Here is an 18,082-nt window from a genome sequence, read left to right on the forward strand (position 1 = left end):
TATATTCAATGGTGTAAGAGGCTTTCAACCCCATGGAAAGTCTCTGAACTCACCACCTTCTTTGTTACTCTATCTGTATTTGCTGACAAAAGATATGGAGTCTTAAAGAAACAAAATCTGTTCTTAATGATTAACTCTTTCCATATCTTGTTAAGAAACGAATACATTTATCAAACCCTATGCACATGAGGCAGTGTCCATCCTTATTTTCTTACCATTTACTTGATTATTTTTCAAGACCATTCCTAGAGAAAACTGATGTCCTCTGTCTACCACTCATTCTCTCAGCCATTGTTTTCTATTAGAATGAAGATGTTAAATCCCTGGAGACAATGCTGCACCAAAAATAGTGTGAGAACCCTCTGAAGCTACTTCTCAGTCATTTTGCTGGACTAAATTCCAGTGGCATCCATCATTGGCAAAAATATTCACTCATATGTACCTGCGTATAACTTGAAATGGGTAAGCAATGTAATTTTTAAGAGACCATATTAGACACTGTACCAAATGGAATGGCACTTACATTAAAAAAAAAAGAGCTTTTTACCTCAGACCAAACTACTATTTAACTTAGCTTCAATTAAATGTATTTAAGCATAAGTCACTAGGCAAGACCTTTCCCAATAACTGTGTTGTATCTTAGCAGTTAGTCAGCCACACACATGCGAAGAGCTGGCTAATGTTTTGACTACAGATTCATTCACTCAACAAATAATTATTACTTACCATGTACCAGACAGTGTTCTATGTGTTGAGAATGCAGAGGCGCATAAAATAATAATAATAATCCTGACCTCATGGTGGTTACATTGAGGAAAAAGATAGACAATGCATACACACATTTTATGGTACTTTAGAAGGTGATAAGTGCTGTAGAGAAAAACATCGGGAGGACAATGAGGAGTGCTTGTATATATGGGCAATTTTTAAAAGGACTGTCAGAGAAGGTCTCACTGAAAAAGTTCCGCATGGGCAAAAAGAAACGAAAGAGCCAAGGGAGTGAGCTTTGGGCTACCTAGAACAACAACAGATTGTGGAAAGGTCAGAGAAATAGCTGTACCTTGTGTTTCTAGGAATATCCAAGAAACCAGTGTCACTGAAGGAATAGACTGGGAGAGGGGGACAGTATTCGATGAGGCATGGGGAGGGTGGCAGGTCTCTTTAGAATACGTTTCCTCTAGAAGTGCTAGGGGAAGCTTTTGGAGGTATTTGATCTGATGGCTGCTATTTGGAGAATAAGGTGGAGAGAAGCCAATGGAGGAGGTAGCAGAAGAGTGAGGAGGATACTGTGATACTCCAGGTGATGGAAAGTGATTGGATTCTGAATGTATTTTGAAGGTAGAACCAACAGGGCTTGAAGATACCAAAAGTAAACAATCTACCATGCCTGATACTGTTATTTGCTGATGAGAAACAATTTATTGAGCTTGGCTAAGTCAGTCTTTTTTCCCAAGGACTAGAAGCATTCAACAAAGTGCTCAGAGTAGCTTTCTCTGGAATCTGGTAAAGAGGAAAATTTACGTAAGGAGAGAGCAGCCAATTTTATATTTAACTTCTCTTCAACTTTTCCTTCTAAAAAGTTATGTTTTTACAGTTATCAGTAACGGATGCCAACATCAGGTCTTTACACACTGTTATTTTCGACTAATTTAGAAAGTATCCTTCTGCCACTGCATGATTCAAGGGTAATTAAAAATTAACAGCAATTTCAACCAAAATAATAGTAAACGTACAATATCAAATTCTATAAACTTACCACTAAAAAGCATTCACCATAGTTTTATTTTAAAGAAGTGGCTACACATAGTTAATGTGCTTATCCGGCTTGCTAAATGATGCTTTAAATGACTGGCTTTTCAGTTTCTAAATTTTGCAGCCTTGATTATGTGCCACTTAAACAACTGAAAACAATCACAGAAATACCAGTGATGGACCTAACCATTAATTATCTCCTTAATTATTCCTTCTTTTCATCCTTTTATCGTTTCAGTTAGACCCCGTGATATGCTGCTTTGCTTGTTGAGAGTATCTGAGGAGAGGGATTGACTACAGGAAGCAGTGTTGATGTCTATTAAGAACACGGTATTCTGTAAAGCCCTAGAGAGTGATGCAAAGATGCTGCTTGTAATGATTTCATTCAATACTGTATGGCTACAAGTGCAAGAAATTAAGGCAGCATGCAAAGTTGAACTTTGTCTCTGATTATTTTGGGCTATTTAAACAGCCTAAATGTATGAGAACAGATTACATAATCGCTCATCTCCCTCTTATTCTAGTCATAAGGCTAAAGCTGACCTGTGGGTACCAACTGGTTTTCCCTTAACGTTCACTGTTTTGGCTAAAAAGCACCTATCCTCTCCTTTGCAGTGAAGGTAAATGAAGATATGGGTTTGGATGCAAGATAGAAATTGCAGCGCTTGGTGGGGACTGGAGTAGTGGGGTTGATTGCATTAACCACCATGACTGCTAACAGAGAGTCTTAGCCTTGCTTGAGAACATTGCAATTTTCCATGTTGACAATCTTCTAGAGAGAAATAGGAATACCTTTTGAAGCACTCATTACTTATTGAATGCCTGCTCTTCTCACCCCAGAATTATAAGTATGATTAAGACATAGTCCAGCACTCAAGGCACGCACAATTTAGTGGGCATGATAGGCATGTAAATACACAATTATAATGCAGGATTGCAAGTGCTGTAATAAAGGTAAGTGAAGGGTGCAATGGAAGCAATGAGAAAGGAGCATATCATTCTCTAACTCTAGAACAGGAAGGGCTGAGGAGGCGAAGACTTCCTCAGTGGATGAGCTGACCCTGGTGATCTATAGTGATGACGCATCTCTATCACCAACAATTTTAGAAGGACAATTACCTAAAAAAAAGACTAACAATTTATGACAAGCAATGTTTAGCTTAAATTTATCTCTTTATCCTTTTAATAGCATCTCTACAACACAAAAACTTAAAAACATGCTATGTAATGACTATAAAGTAGATACTTAAAAATACTGGGTTAGGACTAATGCATTTGTCCATAATCTAGTTAAATACGAGGGGCTATTTTTTTCCCCTATGTATTTTTATAGGGGGAAAAAATCTCCCGCGGGAATGAGAATTGGAGGTTCTTCTATCTTAACTCAAAAATAAATCTATAACAAATTTTAAAGCATATGCTCTAATACCTAAATTCTTCTGGTGAAAAGCCATTCCCACCACAGTAAAAACAGATGTCAGAATTGTCTCCAATGGGCATCTTTTCTGGCAATCTTCAAAACAGCACTGAGGAATAAATAGGATGCAGTGACTGGCTAATTCTCTCTCACTCTTAGCTCTTGCTCTTTGAGGTCACAACACTGACATATTTATAAAGAACTGTGGGAAAGTCTGCACCACCCCTGCTTGCTTGTTACCTGTTATGTGGGCAAGTGGACGACTTCAGTTTGTGCAAACTACTGGTTTGAGCATTAAAGTCACTCAAAAGATACTGAGAGATATTCTTGCTCCCAGAATAGAAAGTTAATCCTGATCCATCAGTGGTGGGCTTTGTCCAGGGTCATTTTGCTGCTGACAAGCAGCACAGTTTGCTGGATGTGATGTGTTATAGAAATGTGTGTGTAGGGGGGCTACGCAGTGACCACCTCTTTGTTGCCCTGTCTCTGAAAACACAGAAGGCTTTCAATAGCATGGAAAGCAATTCATATCCATTGGGGCCTTTTATTTGGGGCCTACCTTGCACAAATTAAGCTCCTTGGTTTAATTTCCTCAGGTGTCACAGTTTGAAATGGCTATACTTTAATCTTTTTAAAAAACTTATAATCATGGTTGCCCTCTGTCCTTTCCACAAACTGGAATTTCAATCATAACATATAACAGTGTTCTACATACATGAGGGAATTGCACAGGGTCCAGCAAAACAAAAAAACAATGTATGTCGGATATATCTTGCAATCGCTCCCTTATCACCGGAGATGGGGGTTTGACCTTTGCTTTTTTCATCAACTGACCTAAACATAGTTTAAATGTATGATTGGTAGAAATACATTAACTGAACTCCTCACTAGGTTCCCAATGGGTCTGATTCTGGGACCGAGTAATGATAATTGGACTTCTGTTTCCTCACGAAGTCATGACGCAGGTTTCCTTGTGTCAGGAAAACCAGCCCCCTAAAATTGTGGCTCTCAGCCTATTAGATGTAGTACACCTTTTTTTCAAATTGAAGATTTTGTAATGTCTTCCTTACTACTTTGAAATTAAACTGACCCAATCCTGATTTCAAGATTTCATATAATGCATTAATGCCATGATAAAGGAACACTAAATAGAAAGTTGTTTATAATAAAACCATGTTTTTTTTTATTCAACAAATATTTATTGAAGGCCTACTATATGCCAGAACATACAAACAAAAAAAGGAAAGGTCCCTGCTCTCTTGGAGTCTGTTTGTGGTGGGGAGGGAGGAAAAAGAGACCAAATACTGAACACAATAACAAGTATATTTTATGTTAGAGAGTGATACATGTTAATGTAAATAGAACAAAATAGAGCAGGAAAAAGGATTTGAAGAATGCCAAGAAGGGGCACAGTTTATAAATTTAATTAGTGTGGTTGGAGTGGTCCTCACTGAGAAGGCGAGATGTGAGCAATGAACTGAAGGAAGTGATGGAGTAGTCAAAAGGCTACCTGGAGATAAAGGTCCCAGGCAGAGGCAAGAGCTAGAGCAAAGGCTTGGTGTGCTCAAGCACCCTGATGGTGGGGCGCAGTGAACAATGGGAAAAATTGTAGAACATGTCAGGGAAGTAATGGGTAACCAGATCATGAAGGGCTGTGGAGGCAATCCTAAGGTCTTTGGTGTTTGCAGTATAAAATGGCAGCCATTTGTAAGACTTGAGTAAATAATATGTATTTCAGAATGTAATCTAGGCTCAGATTATCATGAAACAGATTTAAAACCCATATCAATGTCTATATTTAATCATGCGGAACATAGGACAATTTTCACTACTTAAAATCGTCTAATACTTTGTAGGATATTTAACATCCGCAACCTATTCCCACCAAATACTAGCAGTGCTCCCTAACCACTGTGGCAATTCCATTCTCCCATAAAGCTCTAAAATGCTCAAGGGGGCAATACTGCCCTCCTCCAAATGAGAATCACTGCCCTACAGCAACAGTTCTTAAACATTTTGGTCTTTAGGTACCCTTAAAAATTTTTTTTAATTTTTTAATGTTTATTTATTTTTCAGGGAGAGAGGGAAAGAGAGAGTAAATGGGGAGGGGCAGAGAGAGAGGGAGACACAGAATCCAAAGCAGGCTCCAAGCGGTCAGCACAGAGCCAGATGTGGGGCTTGAACTCACAAACCAAGAGATCATGACCTGAGCTAAAGTCAGATCCTTAACCTACTGAGCCACCCAGGTGTCACAGGTACTCTTAAAAATTTTTGAAGGAGGGACACTGACTGGCTCAGTGGGTTAAGCGGTCAACTTTGGCTCACATCATGATCTCACAGTTTGTGGGCCTGCACCCCATGTCAGGCCCTCTGCTGTCAGTGCAGACCCTGCTTTGGATCCTCTGTCCCTCTCTCTCTGCCTCTCTCCTGCTCATGCTCTCTCAAAATTAAATAAAACATTAAAAAAATTTTTTTTGAGGACATCAAGAAACTTTTCTCTATATAAATCATATCTATCAGTTCACCATTTTAGACATTAAAAATGAGAGCATGTACAACTATCATTCATTTGAAAATGATACAATAAATCTATAACATGTTAACATCAGAGCAGTCAAAAATATAACCTTTGAAAAATTTCATCGTCCACTCATGAGAGAAAGAGTGAAAAAGACAATAACATCTTAGTATTATTATGGAAATAGGTTTGACTTTAAAGATCTCTGAAAAGTCTTAGGGATTCCTGGAAGCTCCTGGGCCACACACACTTTGAGAACCATGACAAAGAGCAATGGAAACAGAGCACAATGTAAATACGAATTTATTTCCCTTGGGATCTAGAATTAGATGCAAAAGAATATTTATAGTATTATGTGTAACAAGATGCATGCTTGAGTCCCAAAATTGAACCATCTTGGTATATGCTGGGAAGCTTGAAATTTAAGACAGAAGAACAAGAAATAAAATGAGACAGATAAGAAACTGGAAAAGAAAGAAAAGAGAGACTATGGGATCTATAAAATGAGAGGAGGCTATGAAAAAATTATGTCTCAGCTTTGGAACGTTTACATAAATTGTGGTTAAAACATTTAAAAATTTTATTTCAATTAATATTTAATATAGAAACTCTATGCAAGTGACTGGTTACAAGATTGGAAACACAAAAGTTCTTTGTCCAAAGATATAAGTGTTAATATTAGAAGCTTTTTTGTTTTGGTAAGTTCCTATAGATACTTTAGGACCTACAGTAATTATATATTTAATTAGACTCCCCATAGAAAAGTGTCAGGTTCCAGATAATCTTCCTTATAAGTAAATTCGTTAGCTGGTAAGATACTTTGCAGTAGAATAAAATTCTTTAGACTGAAAAAACGAAGTACTCTACTGGGTGATTAAATATATAAATATTAGGCAATAAATAAATAAATAAATATTATATTAGGCAATAAAACTGAAAACTGTCATCTATCTATCAAGCCTTTGTCTTTAAAATCATATCTTTGTCTTTTTATTTCTTTTCTACAAAATATCTACTCATTCAAGAGTCTGTTACTCATCTTAGTACCTATTACAGGATCTCTGATTCTGAGGGCTGGGAAAAATGCCTCACAGGCCAAGTTCGAATAGCTCACCAGGGACTTGAATCCTCTCTACAACCAGGCAATCCGACAGGCTCTGGTTTCAGTGATGGGGCAATCACTACCTCCACAGGACTATTCTGATATGTATGTTTGGCAATTATAATTTTGGGGAAGTGCTTCTTTACAGTGCACACAAAATTACGTCTCGGTCACATTTGCCTATTTTATGATTTGCCCTCTGTGGTCATTTTTAAGTTAAAATGAAATAATGGGTGCAAAGGGAGGGTATAGCAACTGTCACTTCAAGTATCTGCTCATTACCCACCCTCTTGCACTATTAATGTGGATGGCTTGCTGAGCATCTATTCTAACTTTTGGTGTCTCTTCCTAAACGAGACAGGCTGTAAAGGCCAAAATCACATTTTTAGACTCCCTTGCAGCTAGGGTTGCAGATGTGTGTTTGGCCAACCCGGTCAGATGTACTTGCCTAAGATTTTATATTAGTATTCAGTTAACTGAGAGCGTGTGGAGTGCATTTTGCTGCTGCAGACTGCAAGCAGAAGTAGCATAATTAATTGTCACACTGTCTTCTCCACATGCCAATGTGGACACTTGCTTAATTAACCCCTCCACATCTCAGTTTTCTAATTTGTAAAGTGGGCATAACAACAGCAACTAATTAGGTTGTTGTGAGATTGTGATAACCCTTGTTCCAAGCTGAGGGTAGTGTATGACATGTGTTAAGGGCTCCGTTAGTGTAAGTTGCCACTATTTTTATTATTATTATGATCATTTCCCTGGAGCTATTCTCAACTGACTTGATTTTAAAACACCAGATATCTCCATCGAGAATATATTCTGCTTTGTCACTGTCTTTGTTTAAAGAATAGCTTCTAACGCTGAATTCATACCCCAGTGTGTCTTGAGGAGTCCAGAGGTATCATTCTGGACATTCCCCTTTGATTCAACATAACCAATTTGTATACTGTGAAACAATGTAACAAAATTTATATATGTATTATTCACACTCACAGAGCTTAACCTCAATTCAAACCCTAAATTTTTTTCTATATTTTCTACTGTTAATGCAGGACATCACTGTTTTGTATCCCAGTAAGTCTTTTTAATTATACTCTTTAATGCTCGCCTTGTTGAACTAACCCTATTATTTTGAACTAAATTATTACACATATATATGAATATATGAATATGCATGTATATATTATGTGTAAGTACCATAATATTATGTAAATATTTAAAATCTAAATATATAATATATACATATAGTATAAGCATATAACATGTGCATATAGTGTATAGTTAACTATCCCTCTCAGCAAGTTTGATAAGGAAGCCCTCAATTGCCTCTTCAAAGTCACTAGTAAATTGGTTGAACATGTTAGACCAAGAACGGAGCCCTGTATTCCTCCATTTGGCACACCCATTGACATCAATCCTTTATAACAATCACTTTTTCGGTGTGGCCATTCAATCATTTATGCACCTAACTTTACTATCATACAGCCCAAATATTCCTATGGTAAGATTTTTTTCCCAAAAGTCTAGTTAAATCCAGATCTTCTCTGTTTGCACCAGTCTCCTAGTCCGTCATCCCAGGAAATGTATTTCTTATTTACACAACTATGTCATAACAAAAAAAATTTTAAAAAAACGTTTAATTTTAAACAATGATTCTAGCATCTGAAAGCATTTCTTCAAGCACCGAATGGAAGCTAGCCATTCAAGCCAGATCACCAATGATCTATTTCTTTACTCAAAGGATCATTTTGTAATCTTACTTCCACAGAACACAATTAATTACTTTATAGTATTTCTTTTCCCCTCATTTCCCATTGATAGTGGGACCACCACTTTCTCAGCCCATAGTCCTTCACCTCTAGAGCATATCAAACCCAATTATTAATCTCTTTTGTCATCCCACCTATTCTTCCAGAGCAGTATCTTCTGACCATGTGACCTGCATATGAATCACACATGAGTTCTGTAATTCCATGTAAAACACTAGTTGAGACTCAGCCTCACTAGCCCTTGTGTTACATTATCATTTTGATTCCTCTTCTCACAAATATTTAATATTAACTGTTTGGTTTTAGAAAAACACTTTTGCATTTCTAAAATTAGAATATGATTTAGTTTTGTAAAAATTCAAGCACTAAAAGGAAACACCTTTTATTTCTATGTAAGCTATGTTGACATAAATGAAAGGGGGAAAAAAAAGAATGAAAAGCAATGATTTGCTTTTTCTTCTTGTGATGCCTTCTTTTGTTTAATTTCATCCTTAAGGAAGATATTTATATAGTGTTAGGACATTTAACATGTATGTATGTAATGTCATTTTCTAAACTAGGCGTATTATAATGATAAGATTGTCAGGTGTTGGGTATTTTTGATGCATTATAAATTGGATGACGTTTCTTTTCAAACTCTACTATCTGCTTAATAATCTTCTATAAGCTTAATTCTTAAAAAGCAAATAGGGACATCATTAGGTTATATAATGGAAATAAAGCATACTTTGCTTGGGAAATTTTCAAAACATTTTGTGTAAAACCTAGGTATTTTTGTTTCAAGCAATCAATATAATTTTAAGATTTAAAGATGGCAAAAGTTAAAAAAAAACTTAAGAATGACATCCATACATAAGCCACTTTTATTTGGTAAATGATTTCACCCTTGCTAATTCACAAATAGGAAGGACTTCCTCCATATGCTATATGATACTGTCAAAGGAGCTATGTAGCATTTAAAGGAGATCTATTTTCTCATCTTCCTAACAGGTTTTAAGTAATGATCATAAAATCTAAGACTGCATTTATCAGATATCATCAATATTAATAAATACGATGATATAATTAAAGGCACATGCTATTAAACATTCAAACTGCTATAGTTCTATAAAAGAAGACATATACCCACTTCTTCCAGTAGAACTCTTGTATTCTGAGGTCCACTCAAGCAACAACTGAATATATCTTATGCAATTTGCTTGGGTAACCCACAAAAAGTTAATTTTTTTTAAAAGGACAATATCTTATCTACGTTATATATATGTGCTTGGCATTTCTCCAACTGTATATAAAACTTTGAAAGAACAGACTCGCTTTTTTCTGTACAACTACCTTTTCATTTTCTTTCTCTGAATAGACCCATAATGTTCAGGGAAAATACCAAGAATAATAAATCCAAATCTCTATATAAAATATACCTTCATGACATACTCAAGCTGGAAATCACAGGAACCAATAAAAATGCAGGCAGCCTACTGATAATGAGGTCAGAAATACAAATAAATTTACTTTTAATGAAGACTGGAAGCACAGTAATCAAAGTGTTAAAATTCATTTCATGCATATCTCATTTGCTTCTTAGCTGATATTTACCACGCAATTCTGTGAGAAAGTAGAGGCCTAAGATGCTCCAGATAAATGGCTCAATTAATTGTACAGAGGTAGACCTCTTTGAGCTGAGCCAGAGCTGTGAGCTCTTTATTAAAAGCACTATTCTGTAGCCCATAACCTTGTTCCTTGACTCCTCTCTGGTTTCCAATTTAAACAAGTCCCCATGCGGCCTGCTCTAAAGGGCTTTGTCTCCCTGTCATTGTTAAGAGAGCTGAGGCATCCTGGAAGTGTGAAATCAGACCTCATGAGTTGAACGGTTCCCCAGGGAACGCCGGACTGCGCAGAAGGTCAAAGTCATGGGCCGGACCATCTAAAAGTGTCTGATCGCCGGTCTGTGACACAGCAAGGTTGGGGGGGGGGGTGGCGCTAGACTGAAGAGGACTGAAATTGAACACATCTTAATTAAAGCCCACAGACAGCAAAACAAAATGTTTTCTAGGCAGCCTGTCAAATGGGGCTTAAATTTAGCTCTGCTAATGAATCTGAGCTGCTAACTGTTATTTCTTAAGATAATAAGACTCTCACGGAAGCTGATAAAAAAAACTGTAGCATGTCTTTTTCTGCTGTTTTGTTACTTAAATATTTTTCAACAATGAAGACAGTTTTCCTAAAGAAAAACATGGGAAAAGTCTATGCAAATAAAAGGGTAGTAAACATCTCCCTTAATAACTAGTAGGTTTCCAGACTATGGGGCTGGTGAGTCACAGGTCTTTATGTGTAGCCTTGTTTTAGAAAAAGATATGCTCATTTGATGGGATTGTTTCAGTGACAGATTATGTTAATTGTAAAATCCTCTCCCTCTCTTCCTTTTTTCTCTCCCTCTCCCTCTATTGTTTCCTGAAAGAGATGGTGCATTAATTTGAGAGATCAATTCACCTGGGGTGGAGAAGTTTTATATTAGTGTTCCTTTTAATACAGTGAAAAGGTAGGGCATCTGTTGAAAGGGCTTCGCAGTTCCCCCATATCACTGTTTCTGAACCTGAGTGGCTGGTATCCCTGGGGAGGCTGTGACCTCTTCCTCGGAACTCAAAAAAACAACCCAGGGGAAAATGCAGGGGAGGGGCTGAAGAGAAGAACCCTTTTCTCTTTCTTCTCTTAGAACTTGAAAGAACCAATAGGCCAGGTCTAAATACTCTGAAGAAAGCCTCACTCGATATAGAAGACTTTAAATGTTCTGTTGAAAGCAGAAATTAGGCCCCATCCAACGAAGAGGGTAATTAGAAGCTAGGAAAGACAAACTCCAACACGAACTGTTTCCCACCACCTTAAAAAAAATCCCACCCCCCCTGCCCCGGCTGGCGGTCTTTCCCTCCTCACAAACTGTCCAGTTTTAAGGAATACTTGATTTAGCAGCAGAATTTTCCCCAGTGAACGCAGGGCCAGTGTCTAGGTTTTGCTTTGATGGTACAGAAAGACATTCACCTTTTCACTGTTTAGTTGAAAGGTAAGTAAGTTGTACTGCCAAGTATTTTTCACTTAATCAAACTTTTTCCCTCACGAAGAATTTAGCTGATCAACTTTGAACACCAGAGTGCCACTTTCTCAGGCTGTGAAAGGCTGCCCACAATTTGACTGAAATTTCAATCCACTCTTGTGCCTTGCTCAATGCATGTGTATGTGTGGGAGTTGTAAATTGAGGCCTTAACCACCAGAGTTAATCTCTTTTTTAAATCTGTATTAACCTTAATGATTTGAAGTGCACTGTCCAACACTGGGCTATTGAGACTGAAGAAAAAACTACCCTCAACTATCAACAGTTTATTAGGGGCTTAACTGAAGTGACCCTACTGTAGGAGTGTTCAGCTGAACAAGGCTATAGGCTTTTTGTGGAAAGGGAAAGAATTGAGGGTTTCATTAAAAAGTAATTTGTGCTTTGTACTCACTCATTCAAAGAGAGTCTCAATTGCTCTTTATTCACACAGAGTTAATACAGTATCACAATGTTACTCAATGAATGTGTTGTAACAAAAGAAAAATTTTACATTTTGAAAGGAAAAAATTCTTTGTAACTGCAGTAAGATTGATGGCTACTTAAAAGATTATGGAATCTCTTTTTCCCCCGGGCCCATGTTAAATGATGGAATACTGTAATTTAAATTTTTTTTTGCTTGAACTATGGAAGTTTGACTTTACATTCTGATCGTTAAGCATATTTTAAAAGTAGAGCCAAGTTGGTCAAATATACGTTTGTCTTGCTAGACTTGCCAGAAAAAAGTGTTCTGATGCCAACTAAGTATCTAATAATAATAGCCTCATTTATACCAGGTCAGAAAATACTCTTTGTTGAGCTCAGAGAGCGATCAGTGATTTAAAATCTCCCCTCTCCATCCACAACACTCCTAAATGGATGCTAATTTGAGGATCTGAAGACAGCATCATTGACTCAATGTCTGTTTTTCAAATCGTTGCTGAATATCTTGTAGAGCCTGACTGTGATTATCACTAGGATGTACAGCAGATTTTTCAAGTTCTTCTCTGAACAAGTAAAAAAGCAGGTATACAAAGAGCTTATTTGTGCTCCAGATTTAATGGCAAAGACCAGGGAGGATCAGTTTACCCTTAAGTATTTATCCTTTCCAGAAGTAAAGATTATTTTTAAAGTTGGTAGTATATTCCGACCCTTCTCACTTAAATATGTGGTCCTCAGTTTCTGCCACCATCACAAATGTCATAAAGACCACAAAAGGTCCAAGAGTGAGCAAGGTCAAAGACTGAATTATCCTCTTGCCCCTGAATAGTTCAACATCTCTCTTGTTCAATTCAGAGCACATTAGATTATAAGGTCAGTGTGGAATGAGGAATCATTAGATTTATATCCTAAAACTGGAGGGAAAATAATGGAGAATCTGTTATTTAGTATTCCCCAAATTAAAGTTCATTTTACCAGATCAAAATTATGTCTCACTGAATCCCTAGGGAAAAGGCTATTGTTATTCACATTAATTTACATAGAACCATTAGGAAAGAAATATATCTATTTTTTACAGCTTTGAAAAAACATGTACTTTAACTTCCATAGTGGCGTATAGGCCAAGTGGGTTAACATAGTTTGCATATTCATGGAGTTTTAAAAGCAATGACAGCTTCTCTCTAAGAGAAGCAAACTTAAATAATTACATTCAACTTGTGTAATGGGCAGGTGTCTGAGCTTTTGAAGTAAATGAGACTGGAATATTTTTTATAAGAAATTAGTGTGCCCCCTATAAATGTTCAGTAATAATTCTTAGCACTTAGGTGCCCACTGAGATACTGATTATTTTAGGCATTTCTCCCTGTCTTCAGAGGTTTTCAGCTCAGCACTGGGGGCTCCCCTGCCATACAGAAAATCCTGAGGAAAATTGAAGGTGTCTCCCATGAAGGTGAATGTCACTGTCACGAATTCCTGAATTTATCTGCTTCTGGGAATCAGAGGTTAGGTGTAACCTCTGTAGTGTAAAAGCAATACTGAGTTCCTATACCAGTCTTTAAGTTAACGTCCAAAGTGAACAAAAAAAGAGCAGTCAATCATTCACTGTTGACTGCTGGTTCTAATAATAAATACAACATGTAAAAAGAAAAGAAAATGAAATACATTATGTCCAGATTAATTTGAATATAACCACATCATACATAAAAAAGAAAATGAATAAATTTAGCATTCACTAATTGTTTAGTAGGAGGAACCAAGTGGGCATACTTGTAAAAAGATTACACATTACTCTCTCTCCCAGTATTTTCAAGTACACCTGTCTTGAAAGAATATTTGACAGTTGTTATTATCTTCTTGGTTACAAATGAGTGGGTAATCACCTGTTTGAAGAAACTGTAAACTCTCAACATTTTTATTTTTATCACACAGTAAATAGTCACTCGACACTACGCAAATATTAAAATTTTAAAAATATTGCCATTTTGGAGCGGGCATCTGCTATTTTAGTTTTAAGGCATGTGATCTTTTAATTTGGTTTTGATTCTGTTCTGTTTAGATTTGATGAATTAAAGAAGGGTACCAACAACCATGTAATGGATTTACAAGCTCTTAGATGGTAGGAAAAGAGCATTTCTCCCCTTCAGGTAAGTCTGCTACCTTATTAGGATCAACTTGCTGAACATTCACAATGGTAAGCACATTTCTACAACTTACTAAGTGGATGCTTTCTTTCAGGAATAGCAAAATTTACACAAAAATTGTTCAAGATGGATAACAAATCTTGAGACAGACAACTTGAGGAATGGAATAATATTCCCCAAAACCTATGAAATTCAAGAGTAAATGAATGATCACATAATTGCAAATTTAAAAAACAATTTAATTCTGGAAATTGAGGAAATAATAATCATTAGTCAATTATTAATATATCACAGGAACAGCAGTATCTGAATCAGGAAGCTTTAAGAAATAAGACTGGTTTCAGTGTTTTTACAGGCCCATTTCTTTGTTAAAAAAAGTGGAACAAGGTAGATGCTTAGTGTAGATCCAGAATTATCTCTGGGATGTGCTAAGGAATTTGAACAACAAAAAAGAGTGATTCTGCCCAAGAGAAGGAGATGTAGCATTACTCCAAGGTGCTGAAATGATGAAACCTGGAAAAAATATTCCCACTAATGTCTGGCAAACTGTGGAGAAGGCAATGATTCAAAAGTCATTTATTTATTTTTTAATACATTACACTTCTTTCAAAAAGCGGGGACACTATAAAAACTGGGTGGTTGGCAAATCCTATAAGATCAAACCTGAAACTTTGTATTTATACTATTTACTTTGATGATCCAGTCAGGTGAAATGAGTTTAGTCATTAATGGTGTGAACCCTGCATGCTGCTTGATATATATATTTATATATATGTACATATATAAATAAATATAGGCACTAGGAGAATTGCCTCATTTCTTACCTGTGACGTCGGCGACCATTAACCCTTCTGCTCTGATCACTTTCACCTGGAGAAATCCCACATCTTTCAGGTTGTGAAATATTCGCAATGGGCTCTGAAAGACCCCAACATCGATATTAGGAAAGAGAGGTCCTAGCGGGTCTCAAAGAGTGTGCTGAGAAAACACTAAGTTTTATGATTGATCTCAGGATGCTGCTTAAGTGATTCAAAGGGATATTTGTGTTTCTTCAGTACAAAGTATCATCCACCATCATTAACGAGTACATACGCATAGGCACACATATGTATCTACATAGGTAATTATTGCTCTACAAGACTTTTTGAAAGAATAAAAAATACCACATGCCTTCCCCATAAATAATTATCAGTACACGATGAACAATAAAATATAGAAGAGTGTATGTATAGTTCCTTCCTTCAATTTCCTTTACTTAAGGACTCCAAGAAATCTTTCATCTACGGGTATGATGGTTTGGAGACTAATGATTGTTAATACCGAGTCTTAAATTGTTGCTTATGTAACACACTGCAGCCTTTAGAATTAAGCAAGTTAACAAGTTTTTTTTTAAGTTATTTTCTTCTTGTGAGTTTTGGAAACAGCATGCGCCAGATGAGGGTTAAATTAATGAAGTGCCATTTCGTAATATTTAATTCAAAAGTTTGACACAGTTCTTTAAGCCTGTTAGGAAAAATATCATATATAATCTTCTAAAATAAGTCAAATTGATCACTGAAAATAAGATCAAAAGTGACGAATAATTTTTCTTAGGTTTGTAATTTTATTTGCCATTGTAGTATGACTAGAAGTAGAGAAATTTCAACAGGTGAATCAGATCCAAAGAATAAAACGTATTTAATTTCATAAATTAATAATGGTAGTGTTTTGGGAAGTATAATACCTGAAGGCATTAAAAGAGGGCTACCAGTGCAGTAATTCAGAACCCTAATTAGTGGTCACAAATACTTGAGGAGTAAGTATTGACACAGAACATCGAAATGCGTTTATTTGCACTTCCTAGCATTTTTCTCATGACAAGACCAGCATTTCTTCTCAGTAAATCAAAGGCCCTTCTGTATCATAATCCTTAAAGTGCTATAAGACCAGGGAGCATAACCTAACAAAGTCATCAAACTGTTACCAAAGAACATTCCCATCCTTGTATTAAGAATGTGAGAATACTGACAAGCAGAAGCTTACTGAAATATTAACTTTATCAGTCGTGTATGACTAATCAGTGTTCACTGAAGCCATGACCTTGGTATATTGAGAGGAGGCAATGCAGATATATGTGTAATCTCGGAGCCTAACTTTTAAGGGTGTTGAGCACAAGATTAGCGCTTAGTCTTTTATTGTTTTTAAACAGTTGCTTATCACCAAAAATCTATTTGAACTACCCAGAGGACAGCGTTCAGTAAAAATGCACTTGTCTCTCCATTTAAATTACGTGTAAGTTAAGGGTTTAACAGTGGGAACTTTACACAGTGGTGTTACAACTCAGAGTTTGTTGTCTTCCTAATGTGGTAACACCAGCTTTGAGAAGCCTGCCCTTATCCCAGAGCTTACGAGTTTATGGATTATTATACCCCAGGTAAGTCTCCTATCCTAATGACAGAGAAGAGTTTTATCAAAAGGTTCCTGTCCTTTAATTTTCAAGAGTAATTTCAACCAAGTTTCACTGTGTCTAAAACAAATACCTTCAGTCTTCAGGCTGAGAACTGTTCAATACTAGTAACCTCACTGCCCAGACGTATAGCTTCTGACGCTTCAGCTCTGATGTTCTGCTTCTCATTTGGGGTAGTAATTATTGTCTGAACGTTTTATTTCCTCCAGTCAGCTGACACTCAGTAATTTATTGCCAACTTCAACTGTTTAGACCAGTGACATAACGATTATAATAAGAATTCAAAAAAAAAGCAAAAAACTTAAATATATCAGTTTATAAATACACCTTTCAGTAATGCTTCATCAAGACATATTCCTGCCTTGTTATTTATGGTTATTTTAGAAGGCCTCAAAACCTGGATGGCTTCTGAAGCCCGAAATTTCCATAGCAGAGGAATCTATGATTTGCTGTGAATCCTTTCAGCCCTCAATAGATGGGAAAAGATTGAAATGCTCTGGAGAGGAGTCCTCTTTATTTTTTTAATGAAAGGCTGTATAATATATTTTCTCTATGGCTGCAGCAGCTGTCAGGGAGAGCATCTCAGTTCAGCTCTATTACGGGAGAGGCAATGCCCCATCCTATGGCATAGAGATGCTCTGAGGGGCCAGAGCTGATTGACAGCTTGTCACCGTGACGTCTTATTCCATCTCTGTTATGGAGAAAATTAATGTCACACCACCAGCCTTATGACTCGCTGTCATCTTAGAACCGCTCACCTTTTATCAATGCTCTAAATAACATTTCAAGCCCATCGTCTCACGGTGGACAATCCGGTCAAGGGACATTAAATCAGATGACTGTGAAATGTCATAATAAAAATGGAATGCTAACAACTTCTTCTCTAAACTAGCTCCTCTGGTTTTTAAACTGTGACAAGGGGGAGCAAGGGTTCAGCATACCCGTTCTGAAAAGGTCATACAATCGCTCTTGGTCTACTACCCATTACTACCCGCCCCCTATTGACCTTCCCTGCTTTCCTCCCCCTAAAAGAAAAAAAAAAGAAAAAAAGAAAAATGGAATTAGCCATCTTTTCAGAATGAGGTGATCAAATAATGGTTCCCACAGTAATGTCTGTTTAATTTGTGGGGCTTCAATGCTTTACAATGAGCAGCTGAAGGACAGAAATGGAGAGCCTTTTCAGGGGCAATTCGTTTACTTTCCTCACTATGGCCACTGCCAAATCAAATTCTTAAGTTTAACCTAAAACTTAAAAAATACACATGTTCTCTCAGGGAAACATACAAATAAGTCTCCAAATAACCTCTTTTTTTAGGTTTCTTCAGAACAAGTGATGTTTCAGACATGATACAGCATTTCATCATCTCATAACCTGTGCGATAAAAAGGAAACACGCTGAAACGCAAAACTACAGGTC

At 36.7% G+C, this 18,082-nt stretch overlaps 1 protein-coding gene across 23 annotated transcripts in view; it reads right to left on the reverse strand.

The window, feature by feature from the left end:
• MCTP1 (multiple C2 and transmembrane domain containing 1) overlaps positions 1 to 18,082 on the reverse strand; it is a 537,798-nt gene that overhangs the window by 165,246 nt on the left and 354,470 nt on the right. For all 23 annotated transcript variants that reach the window (XM_030324980.1, XM_030324949.1, XM_030324905.1 and 20 more), the window contains one exon: positions 15,044 to 15,137. In XM_030324980.1, the coding sequence (XP_030180840.1) occupies positions 15,044 to 15,137 (94 nt within the window). The remainder of the gene's footprint in view (positions 1 to 15,043; positions 15,138 to 18,082) is intronic.

The sequence above is a fragment of the Lynx canadensis genome, chromosome A1 (genome assembly GCF_007474595.2).
Source record: "Lynx canadensis isolate LIC74 chromosome A1, mLynCan4.pri.v2, whole genome shotgun sequence".
NCBI lineage: Eukaryota > Metazoa > Chordata > Mammalia > Carnivora > Felidae > Lynx > Lynx canadensis.